Raw genomic sequence first — 24,369 nt, forward strand, 5'->3', positions numbered from 1 at the left:
AAACTTTAGATTATTTTGGTCTTTAGAGACCTGGCACTTATATCTTTCACAAATTGATCTAAAAAATGTCCATATTGTGTAAAATGTAAAGTAACTAGTAATTAGAAAAGAATATAATAAAATATATTTTGATGTTTTATTTTTCATATATCAAGGACATAACGCAACAAATCTAGAACAGCATTCATACATTTTCATGAGACGCAACTGGCAGTCAAAAACATTGAGCTACACGTATCACATAAAATATACATAATTATTTTCTCAGGAACGTTTTGAGTCTAAATAGATGCACAATTTACATAATTTCAGTATAGTACACCCAATTGCTGCTTCTGTCAGCTAGCAATGTTAAATGTAAATCAAGTCAATCACTGAATCAACAGTGTCACCTTGAATATGCATGTTTAATATGTGTACATGCATATAGGATACTGATAATTCACCATTGTCACACAGAAAATCAGCATGATTTTGTATGAGTTTCCATTTACATGCACAGTTTAAGCGGTGTGGCTCGTCAGTAAGCCAATTTCTCCACATCAACATAATTTTCCCACAATGCTTGTGTAAACATACATGGAATCTGTGGAAGACTTCACTATTTTACTTTCTATTGATTTGCTTTATTTCCAGATATTCTAGAATTGTTGCTGTGTTTGTTTCCTTAACTTACTATCCAACCTGCAGATGAATTACTATGTGGGGGTATCCCGCTTACATAAAACTCTGGGATTCCCCCAGTGTACAGCACATAAGTGTACAGTCATATTTTACATTTGTGTGTAAAACGGGTATAGTTAATGTGTATGTGATTTTCCCACTGTAATGGCAGAAATGTCAATTCTTTCCGCTGGGTTGACATGTTGTTGGGTTCCATTGTTATCCCAATCTGTTCCATGCAGGTGCACTCTTCAAACACCAATCAGAACACCACTTATGCATTTACATGACCACAATAAGCTGCTATCTCCAAGAGAAACCTAGATGTGTTCAACCGCTTTCTCTTCATCCCTTAATTGCCGTAAGGAAATCGGCGTTCTTGTTTACAAGACGTTTAAGAGCACTGCTTTCAGCAAAACCCTGGAGAAAACAAAACGTTTTTTAAGTGCATGTAAACGTGGTGAGTGTTGAAAGAAGGCCTACTGATCTTCCTCATTATAGTAGCTGTAGTTTCTGTGATGACTCGGCTGTGGGAACACGCCCATCACTGTTATGAAATCCATCAGTTTTGGTATATCTACAGCAGTGTGTATTAGAATGTATTAATAATATAATATAATCTATATCATTAGGTCGTATCTATTTTGTTCAGGCGCATGTTTTAGGTCATTCTGCTTTTGAGTTTAAAATATAATCAATGGGCACCTGAGCCAGGTAAATGAGTCTCTGGATGACGTCACAACACACCGTAAGCGACTCCTTCCCAGAGCGCGCGCCCGCATTCGCCAATAGAGTTGCCCATTGTTTGCGCACCAACGACTAAAGAGTTTACAGTAGATTCAATCTACCTGTTGCATACCACCGTTTCCGCTCTCTGGGTCGCTTTCGAAGAGAGGAAACGGGCACACCGAGCTCAAAGAATATTCAGCAGGTTTAATTTCTTCTTCCAATGCTCTAGCTGTCCGGTTTCCGTGTGTTTTAATAATCCCCTCACGGATTTACAGGAGGAGCAAGCATGCCTTTGGGACTCAGGAAAAAGAAAAACAAGTCAAGGGAAAGCTCGAACTTGGTTGAAAATGAGGAGGTCGGCGCACACTCAGGTGGAGGTGCCGGGAAGTCCACCGTGAACGGTGGCGGTCTTCCACCGCCACCTGCCAGCCTGCGACCGAAATTGGTGTTTCACACGCAGCTCGCCCACGGGAGCCCCACGGGCAGAATCGAGGGCTTCACGAACGTCAAAGAGCTGTACAACAAAATGGCAGAAGCGTTTAACCTAAATCAGGATGAGGTAAATCTCAAATGTCAATTATTTTAAAATTCATAGATTCAAAATCTCGATGAATAAATTATGTGGGCTTGCGTCAATACGCAGGTAGGCAGTGAGTCAGAAAAAAATACACAAACGAAGTTGCAAATGAAAAGCATTGGTATAGTGGCTTAGTGTTTGCATAAGGTGCGACTGTCTGTGGACAGGGAACTGACATGAAAATCCCTAAAATTATCATATGTTTCAAACATTAGTTGACTTTTTCAAACATTGTTTATCAATTAGAAATGAGTTCTGGTAGTAACTTTCAGCTAGTAGCCTACTGTTTGTAGAGACACCTGCTTCGTTTTGTTTATTTCATGGTATTACCATAATTGAAGATATAGTTTGAAGATATAGATATAGATAATTGTTTAGAATAAGTCATTTGATAAATCCATATCGTTTGCTAACTAATATGAATATTTCACGTCTGTGGTGTTTACAGCCTATCCACAGTGTGTTGTTCCTCACAGCTTTAATCAGTTTGTTGTCTGGTCCCTCACAGAATCAGTTAGTCCACATTTGAGTATTGAAAGTGTCCTAGCATAGGTCCTATTTTGAAAATATGGGGGTACAGTACAATCCAATCCAAAAATTATTCAGTGTTGTGTCAAAGATTTAAAGGTATAGCTTTACATGTATATGGGTAAATCTATCTAGGTATGGCAATAATAAAAAAAATCTTTATAAATTGTTGTATAATATTCAATGAATGTCTCATTTAAATGTTTTCTGATGGAGGCTTTAGGACACCCACAGCACCCCCTCTCCCCCCATGAATTTGACAGAAGTTCGATGGTGGTCGCCCATTCTACTGATTATTTATTTCTAAATTCTTGTTTAATATTCAATGAAACAGTACGGGGTAATCCCATTTAAAAGTTTTATTTGACTAAAAGAAGTTTAAATTTCACAAAGAAGGTTAATGGTAACCACCCATAGCGGCTGCGATCATTTTCTTATAAATCCACCTCTAATTATTTGTTTATGTGCAAGGGTGGTTCAGGCCTGAGGACGAATGGTGGGATGGTATAGGAACAGTGCAGGTCCTCAGAGGAAGTCCCTCACATCCTGTGCATTGGGCAAAGCCCTAACACATGATGATAAACTGCTTAGGCCTCCCCAGGGATGGAGGGCACACAGACGAGTGAATACCATGCAGCGATTCGTTACCCTTACATATACTGTTCAGTGATTATTTCTTAGATGGTTCTATCATTAATGGATTATGGATTTTTTTTAGCAATGTTGTAAACATAATTGTCTTCTAGATCTTTAGCAGTAATTTGACAGCTGTTAACTATTATGGATTATTTGGTATATTAAAATTACGCAAGCAAATTACATGTTTTTGCTGCATTCAAATCCTCACCATGTTGACTTTGATCAAATTAAGTTGGTCCTGTTAAAAAGGCAATGTTGATCTGGTTAGAGTGCCCTCTGTTAATGTTTTAACGTGTGCTTGTACAACATTCATTACCATCCTTTGCAAAATTAATGTGACAAAGAGACTCAATGAGACAGTCAAGTGTCTGGCAGGCTGAAGTTTTCACACCAATTAAAGTGGTTTAATGCGGGCAAACAATACATTGTAAGGCTTCATAAGTTATTTCACAGGACTTATCTGGTCAAAGTCTGTTTATTATCAGGGCATTTAAGCTCTTTTGCACATGTTCATCTAGGTGACTACTCTAAGTGTCCATTTGTGAAGACAACAAGTCATTTGTTTAGTATTTAAATGCAGGTCTCTGTTTAACATCCAGTTTTGCTTTCTATTTTTGTAGGATTTGGTAGTGGGTAATTTAGGGGCAGTAGTTTGTTGTGTCCTCATTGCAGGCTAGTATAGTCTTTGAATCATTGAATACATGCAACACCTTGCCAAATGACCTTGGTATCCAGTCAGTTTACTGGAAGAAATAGAAACATAAACTGACTGATAATCAGAAAAGAATAGCTGTTTTAATCCATTCAGGGTCTTGTAAACAGAAAATAATTGTCTGGCCTGTTCTGATTACAAAGAGCGGGTGTAGTGTGTGACCACAACAGATATCCTCTTTGAAGTCCTTGTTAATACTTATTCAATAGCCTTTTGTAAGTGCCCTATCTGCAGTTTTTTTAATGCCAATTATGTTAAAACGCAGGGCCATATTAACGATTCCAAAAGTGCGGAAAGACCAATTATGGCATGGGTCCGAACGTAGACAGTTTTAAATGTAATGGGTTCTACAGCCCATCCAGTTAGCTCTAAAGGGATAACTCCCCTAAAATGAAAATTCTGTCATAATTTACTCACCCTCATGCCATCCCTCATGACTCAGTTACCATTCACTTTCATTGCATCTTTTTATCAATTGCAAGCAAGTGAATGGTGAATCAGGCTATCATTTTGTCTAAAGTATCCTTTGATGTTCCATTGAAAGAAGAAAGAAAAAATTCAAGGTTTGAAACCACATCAGGGTGAATAAATGATGTCAGAATTTTCATTTTTCGTTGAATTATCCTTTTAAGATTGAATAAAGCAGTTCAGGATGGAATCATTGATATTTGAGTAATTTTATTTGTGTTAAATCAAATCAGTGGTCAGTGGTTGGGTTTATATTCTGTCATTGGTACAACAGTGATAGTAGGAATCTTTTTTTTTTTCTCTCTCTCTTTTAAAATGCTAGATAGACTTCTATTAATCACAGATTCTGTCTATCAGAATCATCCAGTGTGACTGACACACACAGGATATCTCTGTGTACCATCTACAGTACTTGTAAACTACAGTATAGAAGTAATATGTACAACCTAGATTCCTTCATTGCTTCATAGACAACATCACCCATATTACTTCTCGTGTAACCAACAACAATCGAACTAAACACTAAATTCTAGTCTGGTAATCATTTACCAGGAATTAAATAATTGAATCATTTGCTGATAAGGCATGCAATTATATATTGTTTAGTCTAATAGGGTGAATCTCCTGTCAAAAACATGTTTGTTTATATTTCAACCCAAAATCAATAGAAGAAAACAAGAAATTCGCTTTTGCAAAAAGAGAATGAAGCCTATTTTAGCTTGTGAAATTATTTTCATAACAATAATTCACCACCCTCCCATTGTCAGTAATGCTTGTACAGTATTTAACCGTCATATTAGTATTTTATGTACTTCCTTGAATTTATGATTTTAATTAAAATAATTGCATCTGGACAGGATAGTTTTAACATGGATCCATTACATAAATGAGATTTAATCATGAAAAGAATATCAGAATGCAAATTCTTAAAGGTTCTAAAATGGCTCATTATCTTAACACAAATTAAAATGTTTTCTTCTTTTATCATTTTTCTACTGATTATTCTACAGTATACTGTGTGAATTTTGGTGCCATTCATGCACACTGTTATAGGTAAGCTCTTTGGGAATGTAAAGTATTGACTATTACTTCCAAAGTGCAGCATGTAAAGGATTTTTCATAAACCATTCAGTTCAGTATTTACCAGTCTCAAGGCATTTCATTGGCAATTTTCACCTCAGACTTGGGGCATTCATGTAGAAGCAGAGTTTTGACATTTAGCTGCTTGTCATGTAATGCTAATACTTGTTACCCACACTGAGAACAGTGTTATTATGGGAATATAATTTATCAATCTTGAAACATGTCATTCAAGTATGAACTTGATTTTGTCAGCTGAATGGAATGTTAAAACAAGACACAATATGAGTCGTGCCTTCATTAAAACTTGTTTGTAGGGTTGTGTTGTAACTTTAGACTTCATCTGTGTACTCAGAATATTTTTTTCATCCGAATGGAAGATGGTTTTCATGGTATAACCATTATTTTGTTTTGTACATGTCATTATAGGACCTAAAAGGTGCACTCAGTAATTGTTTTAATCACACTAGTTTTCAGTTACAGATGCCACTGTAGAAATTCACAATTCACAGTTAGCCATGATTAATTTAACTCATGAGTGAAAGTATCCAATTCTAAGGTGTTACTGAGATTAAGCGAGTAGTATTCGGCTGGTCATGTGATTCTAACATGGCAGCCCCCATGTGCAGACCCTCTCCATGTAGAATAAAACTGCTTTTATAAGATTACTGAAATGACTTGAGTCTTCATTTTAATGTGTGCTCGTGATTTAAATATATTTCAAAATTACAATTCATGTCTTTAGGAGAAACCTTTTTTATGAGGAAAAAAATACTGAGTGCACCTGTAAACAGTCATGTTCAGAAGAACTTAAAATGTTTTGGATGAACTATTCCTTTAAATACCTCCTTGGCGTTAATGGTTACATCTGAAAAAATGTTTATGAGCCTTATTTTGCTGTTGTGAATGGATTTACACCGTAATATTTAAGCCAGTCAGTTAGTCAGTTGTTGTAATGAATGATTTGATTGTTCCCTTTACTTCATTCTTTCCATCAACAAACACGTTCATGTGGTATTAAATGTGGCTGCTTCAGCATTTTTACTTTTTTTATGTTAATCTTAATTAACTAAACCAGCAAGACTTTCTTGGCCAACTTTCTTTAACAGAATCAGATCATGCAGGTTGATTTAGCTGGTGAACAGCTTTGTAATATTGGTCCATCAGCTAGACTAGCACCAACCGAGCCTGGACCAGGACGAAAATGTAAATATGGTCTAATATGTTCTTTGCAGCAGGCTATCCATTAAAAAAAAACATTGTGGTATGTAGATTTCCTCCACAATCCACTTTATTTCCTTAGAGTTGTTAACTCACTGTACATGGTTCCCATGGTCAGAAAAACAGGACATTTATGTAATCTCCAAAATTTCTATTATGAATATACTAAGGATTCATTATATATAAAAACAATCCAATGCATTACAAAATGAACGCAATTAATCAAGACGCCATTATAAGGAGTTTTCCTAACAATAGAGCACCTCTGTTTTTACGAGTCTCAGTCAGTAGGGGGCAGTAGCTGCAGCTCCACCTGTATAGGCAATGCACAGCTGTTCAGAGAAGAAACCAACAGAAGGGTAGAGCTTTAAGTTGCAAACTACATTTAACTTGATACAGCTGGTGTATATACACTCACCGACCACTACAACTGTACACCTACTTATTCATGTGCTTATTTAATCAGCCAATTGTGTGGCAGCAGTGCATTGAATTTAGTTATCTGTCTGAATTTGAAAGATTAAACATCTTTATCCTATAATCACAATTTAACAACTGTAAAAAGTCATGGAAATTCAAGTGTGAAACAACATCTTATATTGGTGTCCTGGAATTCCTGGTAAGGATTGTTTGTGGCCAAGTTGATCGTTCACCCAAATATTTGAATTCTGTCATTATTTACTCTTCATACCTTCTTGTCAAAATCCATATGACCTTCTTTCTTCCGTGGAACACAAAAGGTGAATTTTTAAAAAGTCTTTACAGGGTGTATTTGCCATGCAATACAAGTGGAAAGTCTGTCAAGCTCAAAAAAGGACAAAAGGGCTTACATCTCCTTTTGTGTTCCATGGAAGAAAGAGAGACATGTGGGTTTGGAACAACATAAAGTAAGTAAATAATGACATGATCTTCAGTTTTGGACAAACTATCACTTAAAGTCTTTATCTGCTCATTTCATTTCCTGCTGTTCTGAGGAATGTAATTCTGTAAGGCCGGACTGTTGAAATCCTTGCCTCATTCTGTGGGTGTGCCCTGTAATGTAGGTGAGATATTTGTCAGTTCCAGAAGGTTTTTCTCATAGAGTGTGGGCGGGCACTTCAGCACAAGAGAGCATGGCTGCCTAGGAAGTCCTGTGGCTCTACAAACGTGCCGAGTGTAAGAGGAAGCATGATGTCAGCTGCAACCTTGGTAATGCTGAGTAGGTGTCTGTGAATCCGCCCACAAGAGAGATAAGGCAAGAATCCGCCTCTCAGCCGGCCATGGCAGAGCAAAGCTTGCCATCTAGCAGGCAACAGCCCTCTCCTCCCCCTAGTCCCTACGAAAGCTCCCCCTTAATCCTGGGCCTTTTGATATGCTCTGGTAACCAGGGCAGCGGTCTTGTACGCATGTCAGCTGATGTGTGTCCAAAGTGCCTGTAGTGCACAAAAGGAGGGGAAAACAAGTCTTCTTTGTTGGAGTGTCTACACCACCAAAGGTCGTTATAAAGAGCTGATACGGGCTGATTGTTTTTTTTTTGTTCTTTGGAATTTCTCTCCAAATTGCGTCCAAAGGTTGTCAGAATCTAGAAAGTGTGTTGTAATAATCTGTCTCAACAGAAGGTTAAGCACATGATTGTCTGTTTAAAATGAATCTAATTATAATGGAAAAAGTGAAATGCGATGGTCATTTCTAACTTGTTCTTGTGTTGTAGTCCTGTGTGGGTAGAATAGGCTTAAATAGAGGTATTTACATTGCATGCATTTGATACACACTTTAAATCGACTTCAGGAAATATATTTGTAGCTGTATATACTGTATGTTTGCTGGGAATTTTACTTTTAAGTGCTATGCTCTACCAGTTCTGCTCTAGCAGAATATTCTGCATTAAGCTTTCATTGGCCAAGTTTATCCACCATGAACCTTAAATCTGGTGTCACATGTGACCAGGTATCACATTTCCCGGTATCGTGTTTCCCTATTGCTGCCAGGAAGTCACAATGACAGACATGATGCCAGATTTTTAGATGATTGACACCAGTGTGACCTTATATACATGGCTTTGTTGACCTTTGATATGAGGGTATGAACATCCAGCCACCTTCATTTGGATGTCAACAAAACAAATGACACTGACCACTGTTATTAGATGGTTCAAAATATGTTTATAGGAATAGATCACCCAAAAATGATAATTCTCTCATAATGAATCTTAAACTCGTATAAGATATTTTGATGGAGATATGATGTAAATATATCCAACAATGTAAGTCAATGGGGTTCAACAAGTTCAAGCTCCAAAAAGGACATAAAGGCAGCATAAAGGTAACCCATACCTTTATGGATTATGGACTACTTCGAACTTCAAATTATGATCACGACTTGCAGATTCATTTTGATCTGTTCTCACACCCAAAACCAATCGTATCACTTCAGAAGACATGGATTACTCCACTAGAGTTGTATGGATTAGTTTTATGCTGCGTTTATGTCCTTTTTGGAGCTTGAAAGTGTTGGACCCCATTGACATGCATTGTATGGATATACTGTATATTCACATATCTTCATCAAAATATCTTGTGTTCCGCAGAAGAAGTTTAAAACCGTATAAGGATGAGTAAATTAAGAGAGAATTGTCATTTTTGGGTAAACTATTCTTTAAATATTACTTTTAGTATTACGTAAGGCATCATTAATGACATCAGTCAGTACAACATTGAAAATCTACCTTATGAGCAGTGTAGGAGATTCTGTTTCTAATACATTTGACTATTATGCCATTGACTTACACACCAGAGTAAAAGCATTTTCTTTTTTTCTTTTTTCCAAAAGGAACACATTCTTTATTAGACCACGCTTAATCTGTGCACTGTGAAATTCTATGCAGTGAATTGTGCTATGGATTTAAATATGGTAAGATGTGTTAAATAGCTGAGCGTACGTCTTGGCAGCTGAAAGTATTTTCAGATTAGCTATTAAAATATCTAATAAACAAAATGCAATTCCTAGTCAGTCAAAAATCCCAAAGGAAGCTGCACTGAACTTGTTGTTGTTGGATTCATTTCATGAAATTGTCGACATTGGTGAAAATTAGTTTTTTTGGTATGAAATTAAAATATAGGCTCTACTCAAAATCATTGTGTAGTGAATGTTATGTGTTATGGACTCTATCTATCAAGTCCCATGCAAAGCATGCTGGGAACTGGAAATCCACTGTCCAGTTTCAACAATACATTGATGCAATATTATTCACATAGTACCAACGCAACTGGATTAAGTGAACATAGGATTATACACAATGAGATTAAGTTGAGACCAAATGCTAAAGAATTGTGTTGCATCATCTCATTTTAAATAAATTGAGCAAGCAGTAAAAAATCACATTGAGTGAACACTATCATTTTCAAGTCTGAATCCATTTGAACTTTTCATAGCAAAGTGATCATATGACTTTTTGATGACTGTGTTGAATATCACTTGGACTTTATGCAATACAATTATGTTCTCATCTCAAACTTAAATGTATTCAGTTGATTTCAAGTGTACTGGTTTAGTATCTTCAATAGAGCTTCTTTTCCTTTTATTCAGTGTGTAAAGCAATCCTTACTGAAGGAACCAATCCTAATTGGATCCAAGAGAATCCTACAAGAATTCAATAAGATCCTACTGGATTAACAGAAATTCCTACAAGGGTTTTGATTGTTATTTGATTATGGAATATTGTGCTATCTTTAACAAAACTCTACTTGTATTGAAATTGACTATTGTCTTGCTACTGGAAAGTTACAGTAAATCATGTAGGGAGTGATAGAAGTTTTAAAATAATGAAGAATTTTACGTCACTCACTGTAGCTGAATCTCCTTTCTCTATGTTGTACTAAACAGATCCTGTTTTGCACACTCAACACCCACAAAATTGATATGGAGAAGCTTCTGGGAGGACAGATAGGACTGGAGGACTTCATCTTCGCTCACATTAAAGGGATCAAAAAGGAGGTGGATGTGCACAAAGCAGAGGAGGCACTTGGACTCACCATCACAGACAATGGAGCTGGATTCGCCTTTATAAAGGTACACTCACAATGCCCCATTTATTCTAGAGCAGGGTGTTATTAAAGGATGGAGGCCCTTTTGTAGTACAGTGAACACAGCTTGTTGTTGTACATGTACTGCCCAAATACAATGATGATTTGCATTTTTTGAAAGTAAGCAAATCTAGTGCCTGGAAAGTATTTTATAACCTTGCACAATGTACATATAAGTGTACAAATAAAAGCACTGTTTACCTTTTTATGTTTGATGTTGGATTTGTTTGGCCAAGCTAATAATAATAATCAACCAAGTATTATTTAGAAGTGGCTGTGGACATACAAGACCAAAGAAGATTGGGAAACACTGTCATATTGTTCTACTCAGAACATTAAATTTGTATATTTTGAACTTGTGTCCACAAGTTTAACAACGTAGTTTTCAGTTTCCAAATGTCATTTTTTTCCAAAGTTTTTGAAACGCTCCATTTTATGCAGAGGCAAACGCAACTGTAGTGTGCATAAGAGGCGCAAACAAATTAGTGTTGATGTGTCCTAAGTTTAAAACCTACGTTCTCAGTTTCCTACTGTCATTGTTATCCAAATTACTGTATGTGGTTCTCGAGATTGTTTTAGAAAGTTTCAGTAGATGAGAGGCATAAACATAGCAAAATCAGTGCATTTTCATTTGACAATACCATTTTCAGTTTAATAACATCATTGTTTTTCGTCCAAGTATGTGGTAATGGAGAGCATTTTCAAAAGGAGGAACACTGCATTTTGTTGTGGATTAGAGGGGTAAACGTTGCAAAATAAATGCATTTTCAAACAACATAAATGTAAATGTGGCCTCTAAATCTTTTATTACAAATTTTGCTTACTAAACATTGATTTGAGAAACAGATTTGTTCAATTGCTACTTTGTTTTTTAAAATAATTGGTGATCCTAGAATGTCAACATATGTTATTTTTCAAATACTTACATTATTCACAATGGCACAGCTACAGTAAGAAGCCTTCCTGTTCATATTTCACATTTCATGCAATTGAGCATGTGACAAATGTGATTTATTTTTTTTAACACTGACATAACTAATATTTATTTCAACCCTTTTAGCTCTGAATGTGTTTTTAAAGATTTCCTGTTTCAGTAGCATGCCCAAAATGAAAGGCTTATAACTACAAAAAATACACAAAGATGGTCAATTGTTTAATTTGTTTTTACATGATTAATTATGAGACTCTGTCCAAGAAACTGTAGAAAAATCGTGCACACAACTTTTATTTTTTTTAATTATTTTTTCTTATATTTAATATTTTACATGATATATACTCAGGGTGTAAATAAGGTAGCTAAAAAAAAACTATGTTTTGTTCCCAATCATGTCATCTGTGAATAAACGTTTGTGTTGATATGACAAAGCAATCAAAAGTTATATCATTACAAATATAATTTATCCTAGTGTCCAAAAATTTTTCCAAAAGCTTCTCTGAACAAATAAAACATAATAATTGTACATACTTTGTACATTACACATGCAACAATGAATAAATGTATGCTGTCTCTCCAAGTATGCAGGCATAAGTAACAAGATCTCATTCAGTTCCTTTCGGTCATTTGAGCCATCACTGAGTCTGTATTGTGTACTTGCCACCATTTCCTGGTGGCCATATGTATTTGGGGTGAACAATCCTCTCTGCCCATATTTGGATGACTTCCACCTCTGGTTGCAGCAATGTGAATCCTAATATGATTGGTTTAACATTTCATGATGCTGGACAACATACTACATAATTTCCAATGACATCATCTGATTCAGGAAAGCTAATATGTTTTTAGCCAGATAGCTAATTATGTGCTGCGTGCACATTGTACTTTGTGTGGATTATCGAATAATCTGAGTATGTCGTGTGAGGGCTCGTTTTAAAGACAATCGGCTCTTATAATAGTAAACTAGTAATGTTATGTGATATTTTATATTCTGTTTATTTTTCATGAAGTTATATGTGAAAACACCTGTTTTCATATAATATGTATGTCAAAGACCTGTACTTGGCTATTACTTGCTATATTTTTTTTTGGAGTAAAAATATAGCTGTTTGTATTCTTTGAGAGCTTTCCAAAAGCATATGACACATGGGTATATGATCTGTTTGATGTTTTTACCAATGAAGATATTATGTACAGTTCAGTTTTTATATAATTTATCAAAACGGAACACTTCTGATTTGTCTAGAAGTGTTCAAAGCATTTGTTCAGTTTTGGTCGTAATGCCTACATGCATTGTAAAGTACAACTTCTAAGCTTTAAAATTATACATATTTTGTGTTGGTCAAGACTTTCTCGGCCATCCAATCGGAGTTTAAAGGGTTAACAAATATAGTTATTTAACTAGTTCAAACCACAGTTAATTTACCATCTGTCACATACTTCTGTTTTACCAGCCTCTGTTTTGTGTTTTGTTGCTGGCAGAGGATCAAGGAGGGCAGTGTGGTGGACGGGGTGAAGGTGATCTGTGTAGGAGATCATATCGAGTGCATTAACGGAAAGAACATTGTTGGCATGCGGCACTTTGAGGTAGCACGAATGCTGAAGGAGCTGCCTAAAAACCAGTCCTTCACCCTCAAACTGGTGGAGCCCATGAAAGCCTTCGGTTTGTCTTGTTTATTCTTGTTGGGCCAATAATTCTGTCAGGATATTCTAAATCTGAATGTATTTGACAGTTGTTACACAGGTAGTTCCGATTATATTTTCATGTCATGCATGTACAAAAATCTGTGCCTTGATTACTGAAATTGCTTTCTGTGATTTGATAGACTTGCCCCCAAAAGACCTTTTGGACTCTTAAAGGAATATTCTGGGTTCAATATAAGTTAAACTCAATCGACATCATGTGGCATATTGGTTCCCACAAAATTGTATTTGAACTTTCCACTCTTAAAAAAAAAAAAAAGCTAAATCTGGGTTACAGTGGAAGTGAATGGGGTCCAATTAAAATTTTCCTAATAATCTTTTTTTTTTTTTTTTTTTTAAACGTTTTGCTTAAAGTGTGAATTTTTTTTATTTATTTTTTTTACTTTCAAATAAATTGCACTTGCTTGATGTTTGTGCACTTGTTTTGCTAATGCAAAGTCATACAACAAAAATACTACTTGGGGCCACCATACAACTTCACCATGTGACCTAATAAAAGTTATTTTGTAGATTTAATGTGCATTTGTTTGAAGTAAATTCCTATTTCATTTGGCAGAGATGCTTGAACCAAGGTCAAGGGGAAGTGGAGCCAAAGCCTCTGGAGACAACCGAGTAGGCACAGGCAGAGAAACTCTCCGAATGCGCTCCAAGGGTCCTGCAACAGTCGAGGAGATGGTAAAAGTATTAGCATCAAGATCACTGATACTCTAATAGTTGATAGTGTATCTAATGCCTTTCTATTACTCCACACAGCCCACAGAGTTTGAAGAGAAAGCTGTGAAGAAAGTAGATGACCTTCTGGAAAGTTACATGGGCATTCGAGACACAGAATTAGGTAAGAGTTCTGTAGTGTGCATGAAGTCATAAACGTTAGACCATAAATCGATTAAAGTTAAGCTAGAGATTACATTAGGCTGAAATAGTTGCATGGCTCAGACTAAGTCCCTTTATTGCAGGAGGGGGGGGGGGGGTTACTTGCATTTGCAGATACTGCTAGCATGAGTGTATAGAACAACAGTATTTGATGTCCTTCTCATTCCTGCACAGCGGCAACAATGGTGGAGGTGGGCAGAGACAAGAATAACCCTGATGAGTTTGCCATGGCTCTGGACCAGGCACTTGGTGACTTTGCCTTCCCTGATGAGTTTGTGTTTGATGTTTGGGGAGCCATTGGTGATGCCAAACAGGGACGGTTTTAAAACACCAGTACACGGCACGACCATCCCACCACACACAGCATTTAAAAACTGAGCTAAAATGATGGGGATGCTGTTTATAGTCATGCAGTTTATAGCTGGTGTACTGAACATTTGAATTTATGTGATTGACGATAATGTTTTTACAGAAAAAACAAAAAGCTCCGCTCTATTTTCCATCCTGAGTGCATTCAGGCACAAGGTTTTGGCCTATCAGGAGGCGAATTTAGAGTTTATTTCCATGGGTAGCATTTATAAGTGGAGCAGGGAGTGTATCATATTTAACACAAGCCAAGGGAAAGTGTGATGTTTGAAACACTCTTGAATATTATTTTGTATAGAATTATTGATATACACAATTGTCTTTTTAGAAATATATTTAGATCTTTTAATTTATATGTTTAATAAAGTGGTCAGATTTTGACAGTCAAATACTTTTAATTGCCGATTATTTTTTGTGTTGGATGCTCTGTTGGAAAGTGTCATCAGATTTAAAGTCAATTCATTTGGAATATACAAAAATAAAAACATTAAAAGCATTGTTTCAAGTTTTCATTTTACCTTAAGACAGTGCCAACCAGACAGACACAATTTAATAATACCACGTTGATTTTAATGTTATGACTTTATTGTACAATCCATAAGGGATCACTTTGTATTTGTTTTGTGCCTTGACTGTTGCATTGTCAATTGAATTTTGTATGAACAATGTGCTCAAATAACATGTTTTTTTTTTTTCTTTGCCCATTTTTCCACATTAAAGGTGGAAAAAAGATGCATTAAATGACCAGTGAACCTGATAATTCACTGTGATAAAATAAACTGTTACCCTTCCAGTCCTGCATTACTGTTTATTATTAGAAGTAATTAAGGCATCATCCAAGATTGCCATATATAATTCAAGCCACAATACAGACTTTGAGTTGTAGTCAAATCATTTGAGAATAATTATGCTTAACATCTCATTGTTCTTATAAAGGGCACAAAATTCTTGTAGCAAAAGGTCCACTGTTAACAGTAGGAGTGAAGTTTTACTCTTTACAGCTTATAATAACTGGATAATGACTGCCCCCTACTGTATCACAAATCATTAAGCATTTAGCTTACTTCAGTAGCTCTGTCAGCCAGTTTAAGTGTGTGACACATTATTGTTAGATCAGTTGTATAATTTAATTAGACCTGGAGCAGAGCTGTAACTTTCTCTTAAAATGGGTCCTCTCGGCTGGGCCCAATAAGTAGGCTATAAAACGTGTGAAGGTATTTGCTGTTTTGGGAGTTTTCTTTTTATCCAAAAAACAAATTTTCTTTGTCATTTGTCACTACAGGGTCCCCACACCTTTACACCAAATAATTTTCATGACTTTCAAATAAATGTACTTTATTTTTAGATTGTCTTCGCAAAAAGCAATTTCAAGCAATAAAATATATTAGTGCGGAGCATAACTATATAAAATTGACATTATTTTTCAGGTCTAGAAAAAGTAAATAAAAAATGGTTTTCATGACTGTGGGGACCCAGTGACCGATACAACTGTAGGCATGTCTACAGTGTTGTTAGCTTTCAGCTAACACTGAAATAACCATACAATATTTTGTATCAACTTTATTTGTCTTGTTTTAAATATTGGTAAAAAATACAGTATGGCAACGACAATTCCCTCAATCCAAAAAGAAGAAACAAATTATGAAAAACAAGAAATTCCAGTTTACATTAAAAGGTTTTCATTCACAGGTCTATAGTAAAAATGTGTCTTTAAAAACCAAAAAGCAACTCCATATATTGAGGACTAAATACAAGTTAAGAAATAGTTAACATTTTGAATCTTAACATAGCAGGACTGCTGAGCTCATAAAAACCTAACCCAATGCTTGGTTTCGAAGCAGGTAAAGTTTGTGTATTATAAGGCCTCCAAAATGGCTAACTAGATCTGTTGCACTGCAGCTTGCAAGATAAGGCTTGGAAGCACATGGAATTGCTTTATTGGTGTGTTTGGGGCGTTTCTTAATGTGCCTTGTGGACGCAGTTCAGGGTCTATACCATGTTATTAGGTTTTCAACCTGAAGAATATAACTTGTAAGCTGTAAATGTTTGAAAAGCAGAAAAAAAAACGTTAGCACCCTTTATGTGAAATGGACAAAGTATGCTTTGGTTCTCAAAGTGATAAGCCTGTGATACCTTGAAAAGTACATTGTAGATGCATTCTGAATTCCTTCACTTTTGAAGCTAATCTTGTGCCACAGTAGTTCAAATGAAATGACAGAAGTTGAGGTTGGAGATGAATCTAGTGTGGCCAGTGGAATGAATTAGTGTATTGGCTGAGATCTTTCCATGTTAACCTTCTTACAGTTCATCTCCAATGTGAGCCGTCCTGAAGGCATTACCAGTCAGCTTCTCTTGAGCTTCCTTCATGCTAGTCACAACTGCACATGGTAGAGACAGGGGGTCAATGCAACACAGGTCACTTGGATGACGTGATTTCACAGAATAATTTTTAGCTACACTAAACTAGAAGGTTTAGCATTGATGCAATTCTAGGAACAAGTCTATACCACAAGACATCCATTTCTGGATTTGTCTTAAATTTGGAATTTTTTTCGCAGACCCAAAACTTTGTTTAGCAAATCCAAGCTTTAGAACAGACTATGCAATGTCATTTGGATGCATTCACTATATAGCCAAAGCCACATAGTTCATGGGCCAAAAGGAGTACATTCAAACACAACTAAAGACAATACAGCACACTGTATATGTTTACTTGTGTATGATATTCAGATTTGAGACAGATGTCAAACTCTTAAAAAGACCAATATGGAAATGTGAAGTACTTAAGTTACAAAAGGGGCAACTACAATAATAAAGTGAAAAAATAAAATGGGTCAAACACCAAAAAAAAAATAATTAATTAATAAAAAGAGGTGACTTATTTTGTATTTGTCCCTTTTTTTCTTTTTTGTAATCACCCCTTGATTCATTTATTATTTTGCATGTCCCTTTTTTGTAAACAATTGTTTTGGTAAAAGGGGCAACTACAAAAATAAAAAAAGCTAAAAAAGGGACAAATATAAAAAACAAATACAACAAAAAAAAGGGACTACTGCAAAATAATAAAAGTAAAAAAGGGGCAACTACAAAAAGGATAAAGATAATGAGCAACTACACAAATAATAAACCAAATATATATATATATAAAAAAAACACTACAAATGAACAAGTATATAAAAGAAAAGGGGTAAATACAAAAATAAACAAAAGGGAAACCACAAAAATGAACGTAAATTCAGATTTACTTATTTTCTTTCCCATATATCGTAACATCGCGCTGATTTCAATTGTACCGTTTTTCCAAATAATGTCAAAAAAAAAATTTGACATTATTTGACAGACTGAAAGGAATTAGGAACATCAAATTTTACTTTAAGCTTCTTATTCCCTTATATAATATTATTTCTTACCTTGATCTGCATTGCTGTAAAAGTACTTGTAGTTGGGATTCCCATTCTTGTTTGTGATTTCAGAGTGGACATTACCAGTGGGATCTACCAGAAAACAAATATATTTGCATCTACACCAAACTCTGAAATATCAAGTACAACGAATAATTTCCTATGCAAAGGTTGAAACAACAATACATGTTCACACTATTGCACATTTGCTTAGACGATTTGTTTATTTCTATGACCTACCAAGAAAAAGTATTCTAGGAATGTAACCGCCATCTGGACTGAAGCTCTCATCTTTTGGCTCCTCTTCATCCTATAGCCAGATGGGACATGGGAGAAAATGCCATAAAACAAAACAGCATATGTGATACATTCACATCGTAAACATTAGTATGGCACAGAGCAAAATATTAGGAGTTAGACGTCTTTTTCAAGCGCAGAGAGCTTTTAACAATTTAACTTTAAACAAGATGAAAACAACCCATTTCATGTTAGGTATTTTTGAAAAGTAGTGAGCAGACACAAATGAACATCAGGAAAACAATTTTAAATTGTAATGTATGGTTACAATCACAATAGGGAGGAGAAAGACTTTGAAATTTAGTATCAAAATTTGCCAATTCGTTAAAACACAATTTGTTTGCACTAAAAACTAGTTGTTCAGTTTGGTTCTGTACACACTACTCAGATTTAAATGTAAATAACCGAATGTGGAGCGGAGGGGGGCGGGGCCGGGTCGGAATATCGGATAAAGGTGGCCAGTGACAATGGTTCGAGAGAGAGAGAGAATTACGGGCATGTCCGTCATGTGTGTGTTTGTTTATGCTTTTGGTTTGAGTTTAATTAAATATTATTTATGTTGACAAGCCGGTTCTCGCCGCCTCCTTGCCCATCCTTTAACTGTGTTACACCGAACTTTGTACAGTATAGGATTTTCACTATTAAGTACATGAGCCAAACAAACTGGTCACATGACAAGTCATTATAAAAAGTATATGGCAAAAAAAAAGTACAAAAAACACGAGTCAATGAAAAAAAGATTTTCCCTAAATTAAACCCCTAACCAACCATAATTTTAATAGGAAAATAACTTTGAGGTTTGGAACGAGAAGATGGAAGCACATTTGTATTGCCCAAATAAAAATGGAATTAATAACCAAATTTGTCCACTGATGTTTTCTTTCATAAATTTGAAAATTGTATTCCTGTATTTTGGTTGGTCTGTATAGGAATAAAAGGCGCACATTTTCATTCAAGCCGAGTCATACAATATCTTACGATTTCATCTCGTACGAATAATTACGAGTTGTCATGAGACAACTATTGTCAACTATTGGTGGCAACTATTGAATTAGATGCAGCGTGTACGTGAAGTATATATGGCTCCTATAAAATGTCCCACATTCAATGTATTTGGGTAGTTTGACATGTCAATGAGAAATGTGATCAAATTTTTTTTGAAATGATTAAGTTGTTTACATTTGTGTATTCAAGGCACAAGGAACATACTTTAATACCTTTTACTTGATGGTTACACCACATTCAATTAATTAAAGTCATTAAATCACCCAAATAGCACACGTAGATATCAGATGTCTGTTTTAGATCTTTTTATCTGGAAAGCATCACAATCTAATTCACATTTGCTCGAAATCATAAACATATCAAAAGACATCTGCTGAATGTCTTATTGACATCCGAGAGAAACCTCTTACAGGCATATGAGCAAACAATATAAAAAAAAATACACCTTCTAGATGTAGACACATCAAACAGACATGTGGTAGATGTATGTGTGCTATCAGGGCAAAGTCCCCTGTATAACAGCATTAGCTGGGAGAGAATTTCTTTCATATGCAAGCAAAAGGAACTTTATAAATATACCCATATGAATCTGTAGCAAAATGAAAATGTAATTGAAAGCTTGTGAATTGGATTCAGAACACATGTATCAATACCAAGCCCTACTTGAAGTTGGACACAAATTATACAATTTTTACTTTACAAGTGTGTCTTAAACAAAATTTTAAAGCTGCAATATGTAAGATTTTTTTGGTTAAAAATTAACAAATTGCCATTATTGATAGAGTACATATATATATATATATATATATTTTTTTTTTTTTTTAAGTGTCCAAAATAATGTCCTTACCCGATTCACTACAATATGCCTACAAACATTTAGATTTTGAGCAGTCAGGTCGGATTTGGCACGAAATCACAGGCTTATGATATTCATCCTTACGTTATTACGTCATGTCTGTAAACAGGAAAGAACCTGCTGTCGTGTTCGGCTGGAGAAACAGTCGAACTTCAGACAGTCACACACGCTGCAGACTGCATGGATGTTTATCTGTTATAATGCTTGGATATGTTTTCTGGTAGGGTTGTTGAAGCTTATATTGCTTGTCATGCTTTTATGAGTCGAACATTACTCGTGTTAACCGATTGGGATTTATCCATGTTTGGGGGGAAGTTACTGTGACATCCACATTTTAATCCAGACATGCACATGGCAGGGCCAAGAGTGCAATGTCAGAAAATAGGCACTGCATATGCAGATGTATTTGGTCCTTGTAACATCACAAGTTCCACGAATTCAAAACGAGCAGTTTTTGCAGCTTGGTTTAAATGAATGCTCTTTTTCTGTTAAGGAAGTTTTCAGTTCTGAAACTTACAGAATGTTTTTATAGTAAAATAATCTCATATGTCAAAAGATCAAGGACAATTTGATTCCTCATGTCATGACCCCTTTATTTGAAGATAAAATGCTGCAATAATTATATTAAAATATACTGGTAACTGGAGGTGATTGAGTCCCCTGTTCTCTATGTAAAAAGCACTTTGAGTGCAGTGTCAGAAAAGCGTTATAAGCGTAAAATCATGAGAATGATCCGCCGGAAGAGCAGCACAGAAACATTACTCACGTACAGTGGATATAAAACGTCTACACACACCTGTTAAAATACCAGATTTTTGTGATGTAAAGGAATGAGACAAAGATAAATCATGTCAGAACTTTTTCCACCTTTAATGTGACATATAACGTGAACAATTCAACTGAAAAACAAACTGAAATCTTTGTGGAAAAAACCTCACAATAACCTGGTTGCATAAGTGTGCACACCCTTCAACTAATACTTTGTTGAAGCACCTTTTGATTTTATTACAGCACTCAGTCTTTTTGGGTAGGAGTCTATTAGCATGACACATCTTGTCGTGGCAATATTTGCCCACTCTTTTTTGCAAAAGGGCTCCAAATCTGTCAGATTGCGAGTTCTGATCTCCTGTGAACAGCCCTCTTCAGATCACCCCACAGATGTTCAATTGGTTTCAGGTCTGGGCTCTGGCTGGGCCATTCCAAAACGTTAATCTTCTCCTGGTGAAGCCATGCTTTTGTGGATTTGGATGTGTGCTTTGGGTCGTTGTCATGCTGGAAGGTGAATTTCCTCTTCATCAAACATACCTTTTGGAATTATGGCCAAAAAGTTCAACCTTGGTTTCATCAGACCATAACACATTTTCCCACATGCTTTTGGGAGACTTGATGTTTGTTTTTGCAAACTTCAGCTAGGCTTGGATGTTTTTCTTTGTAAGAAAAGGCTTCCGTCTTGCCACCCTACCTCATAGCCCATTCATATGAAGAATATGGGAGATTGTTGTCACATGTAGCACACAGCCAGTACTTGACAGAAATTCCTGCAGTTCCTTTAATGTTACTGTAGGCCTCTTGGAAGCCTCCCTGACCAGTTTTCTTCTCTTTTCATCAATTTTGGAGGGACGTCCAGTTCTTGGTAATGTCTCTGTTGTTCCATATTTTTGCCACTTGATGACTGTCTTCACTGTGTTCCATGGTATATCTAATGCTTTGGAAATTCTTTTGTACCCTTCTCCTGACTGATATCTTTCAACAATGAGATCCCTCTGATGCTTTGGAAGATCTCTGCGGACCATGGCTTTTGCTCTGAGATGCAACTAAAATGTCAAATCCTACTAGAACAGCTGAACTTTATTTGTGATTAATCAGTCACTTTAAATGATGGCAGGTGTGTAATGACTTCTATTTAACATGAGTTTGAATGTGATTGGTTAATTTGGAACACAGCCACATCACCAGTTATAAGAGGGTGTGCACACTTATGCAACCAGGTTATTGTAAGGTTTTTAAACTTTTCCCCCACGAAGATTTCAGTTTGTTTTTCAATTGATCACATTATACGTCACATTAAAAGCGGAAAAAAAATTGACATTATCTTTGTCTCATTCTTTTACATCACAAAAACCTGCCATTTTAAACAGGGGTGTGTAGACTTTTTATATCCACTGTAAAAGTGTTCAACCACAGATATTGCTAGAGAGCACAAATTTACAAAGTGCAGCTTTAAAGACTTCTCATTTTTATCACCTCGGACAACTTTATTCGCCAGTGACTCATACATGAATACATGTTGATGCATAAACTACAATATGCATTTCTGTAAGAGGCAAGTGAATGTATAAAAAAGGCAATATTCCTTACCTCCAAGTTAACCAGGATAAAGTTGTGGGCCAACTCCGAGATCTCTTTCGATTCAGCAAACTTGGGCTTCAGTGCTTAAGTAAAAAGTTTAACAAATAAAATGTGCCATAAACATGACAAACCTTATGACTGATATTCCAGCGCATTTTAGCATCATACCTTTACATGCACCACACCAAGTCTTGTGAATAATCACCATCAGAGGCAGTCCACTGGAAAGAAAGTCGCAGTTAAAGCAAAACACAAGGATAAAGGATAAGATACTAAATAGCCCATAATATCAGATGAAAATGAAATGGACTTGAGTTCATGTGCACCTTGCTTCAGCCTCCTTCTTCCCATCCTCAAGGCTCCGCCAGTGAATGTGGTCACCAAACCCTATATTTTTACACACAAACATACAAGATCTTTAACATATTATCAACACATCAGATTGGGCACAAGTGTGCCTGTTAGGACAAGCCACCGATATTCAAGCACAGGACAAAGAGATCCAAGAGCAGAGAGCTCATACCACCATTTAATCCGAATTGACAGAGCTAACTTGATCATTCAACATCATTGTGGAGCAATGCCTTATATGCCACTGCCATTTGATCCTTTATGATTCATTGATAATCACAGCAGCAAACAGAAAACTAAGCCGCTCAGATGAGTTCCCCATATGCATAAACGTGCTAATTTCACTTGTTCGGTAATAAATTGGGTAAGATCGTCAGTTCATATACACACACCGTTATTAAATAAACGCGTTTTGGTAAGTCTAGGCTACATGACTTTAGATCCACTTCCTGGGTCAGATGCCGGTAGTCTAGTCTAGTCACAGCTAGCTTTGTTTGGAATTATTTAGACGATAAGGTAAATGTATTTACCTCGTCCATCCCCTTCAGCTGACACCTCTCCAAAATACGATGCAAGAAAAAACGGTACAATTGAAATCAGCGCGATGTTACGTAAAGAAGACGGCATTTTCATTCCGACGGTCGTTAGCCTGGCGCGACGCAAACTAGATACAGGATCCTAAATCCTCCCCCATTTAAAGGGGTGTCGTCATGCATCGTCAGCTGCGTCACTTTGTTTTGTGCTGCCTAGTAAGAACTAGAAGCTGTTCAGAAGTTGTATTTATCCACCTTTTTCCTGAACGTGGAAATGTTCCACGATTCGACTGTTTTTAATATCCGGTCTCCAGTGTTTTCACAGGCGTCCGCTTATATTCTTAGCGGGTAATGTCATGTTTAAAATTGAACTCAGAAATTCTAATCTAATACACTTTTTGTCAAATTCAGCAAATGTCTCCTCACATTCTGCTAGCTGTCCGTTCTGTGGGTGGGCTGGAAAAATCTAGTATTTGTACACAGCCCTGGCTCTGTAAATGAAAAGAAAAGAAACAGAAGGATCCACACAACACTGCTCCATCCAAGTTGAGCCTGAAATTCAATTTTACACCAAGGAACACTTCAATCAATGGTTGTTGGTCTTCTCTGGATCGCTCATTTTGGCAGTTTTTACTTGCCGTCTCGAGACCAGAAATAGATAACAGGCAATTAGAATCATCATGGCGCTGCCCAGTTGTTGCTCAGGAAAATTGTGAATAGGCATATATACAGTCATTTCATTTCACATAACCTTCATTGACGTGCGGTCTGGGTAGGCAAACTAGGCACTGCCTACCCTGCCAAAATTAAAAAATAAAATGTTTATTAAATAATAAACTTGTATTTATATTTTTACTTTTTATTCTTGTGATTTATATATGCAATATGTGTGTTATTCCAATTGTTTAGACGTTATGATGACAAATGTAGCAGTTACGCATAATCAACTAAAAACAAATGGTAGAATAAGCAGTTGCTTTTACGGTCCATTCATTGCAGACGACAAGCGGAAATCCCATGTT

General features: G+C 36.0%; 2 protein-coding genes across 3 annotated transcripts; one reads left to right on the forward strand and one right to left on the reverse strand.

Annotated features, from left to right (window-relative positions):
- Positions 1 to 1,445: 1,445 nt before the first annotated feature.
- On the forward strand, positions 1,446 to 15,339 carry LOC127649315 (PDZ domain-containing protein GIPC1-like). Its single transcript, XM_052134368.1, has 6 exons — positions 1,446 to 1,951; positions 10,479 to 10,664; positions 13,095 to 13,275; positions 13,873 to 13,991; positions 14,070 to 14,151; positions 14,364 to 15,339. The coding sequence occupies exons 1-6, from the start codon at positions 1,679 to 1,681 to the stop codon at positions 14,513 to 14,515; spliced, it is 993 nt and encodes a 330-aa protein (XP_051990328.1). The 5' UTR covers positions 1,446 to 1,678; the 3' UTR covers positions 14,516 to 15,339.
- A 491-nt stretch (positions 15,340 to 15,830) lies between these two features.
- Positions 15,831 to 23,519, reverse strand: LOC127649322 (thioredoxin domain-containing protein 12-like). 2 transcript variants are annotated; one of them, XR_007971280.1, is made up of 8 exons: positions 23,345 to 23,519; positions 22,790 to 22,850; positions 22,632 to 22,684; positions 22,473 to 22,546; positions 18,197 to 18,266; positions 17,966 to 18,049; positions 16,689 to 16,933; positions 15,831 to 16,591 (listed from the first exon to the last, which is right to left on the reverse strand). XR_007971280.1 is itself a non-coding variant. In XM_052134376.1 (7 exons), exons 1-7 carry the CDS (start codon positions 23,445 to 23,447, stop codon positions 16,854 to 16,856), a joined length of 525 nt encoding a protein of 174 aa, XP_051990336.1. In that variant the 5' UTR covers positions 23,448 to 23,519; the 3' UTR covers positions 15,981 to 16,853. The 2 variants fall into 2 exon arrangements, 1 of the variants encoding a protein (XP_051990336.1); XM_052134376.1 differs by having other exon boundaries at positions 15,981 to 16,933.
- Positions 23,520 to 24,369: the final 850 nt, after the last annotated feature.

Source organism: Xyrauchen texanus, chromosome 9, assembly GCF_025860055.1.
Source record: "Xyrauchen texanus isolate HMW12.3.18 chromosome 9, RBS_HiC_50CHRs, whole genome shotgun sequence".
NCBI lineage: Eukaryota > Metazoa > Chordata > Actinopteri > Cypriniformes > Catostomidae > Xyrauchen > Xyrauchen texanus.

Excerpts from the sequence above, each read along its gene's own strand:
- LOC127649322 (XM_052134376.1), bottom strand. The coding sequence starts at position 23,447 with ATGAAAATGCCGTCTTCTTTACGTAACATCGCGCTGATTTCAATTGTA. Across the intron at positions 18,050-18,196 it reads TCCTAGAATACTTTTTCTTG|ATCCCACTGGTAATGTCCAC; the intron begins GTAGGTCATAGA and ends GTTTTCTGGTAG. Across the intron at positions 16,934-17,965 it reads TTACAGCAATGCAGATCAAG|TTGTGACTAGCATGAAGGAA; the intron begins GTAAGAAATAAT and ends TACCATGTGCAG.
- LOC127649315 (XM_052134368.1), top strand. The coding sequence starts at position 1,679 with ATGCCTTTGGGACTCAGGAAAAAGAAAAACAAGTCAAGGGAAAGCTCG. Across the intron at positions 13,276-13,872 it reads GGAGCCCATGAAAGCCTTCG|AGATGCTTGAACCAAGGTCA; the intron begins GTTTGTCTTGTT and ends TTCATTTGGCAG. Across the intron at positions 13,992-14,069 it reads CTGCAACAGTCGAGGAGATG|CCCACAGAGTTTGAAGAGAA; the intron begins GTAAAAGTATTA and ends TACTCCACACAG.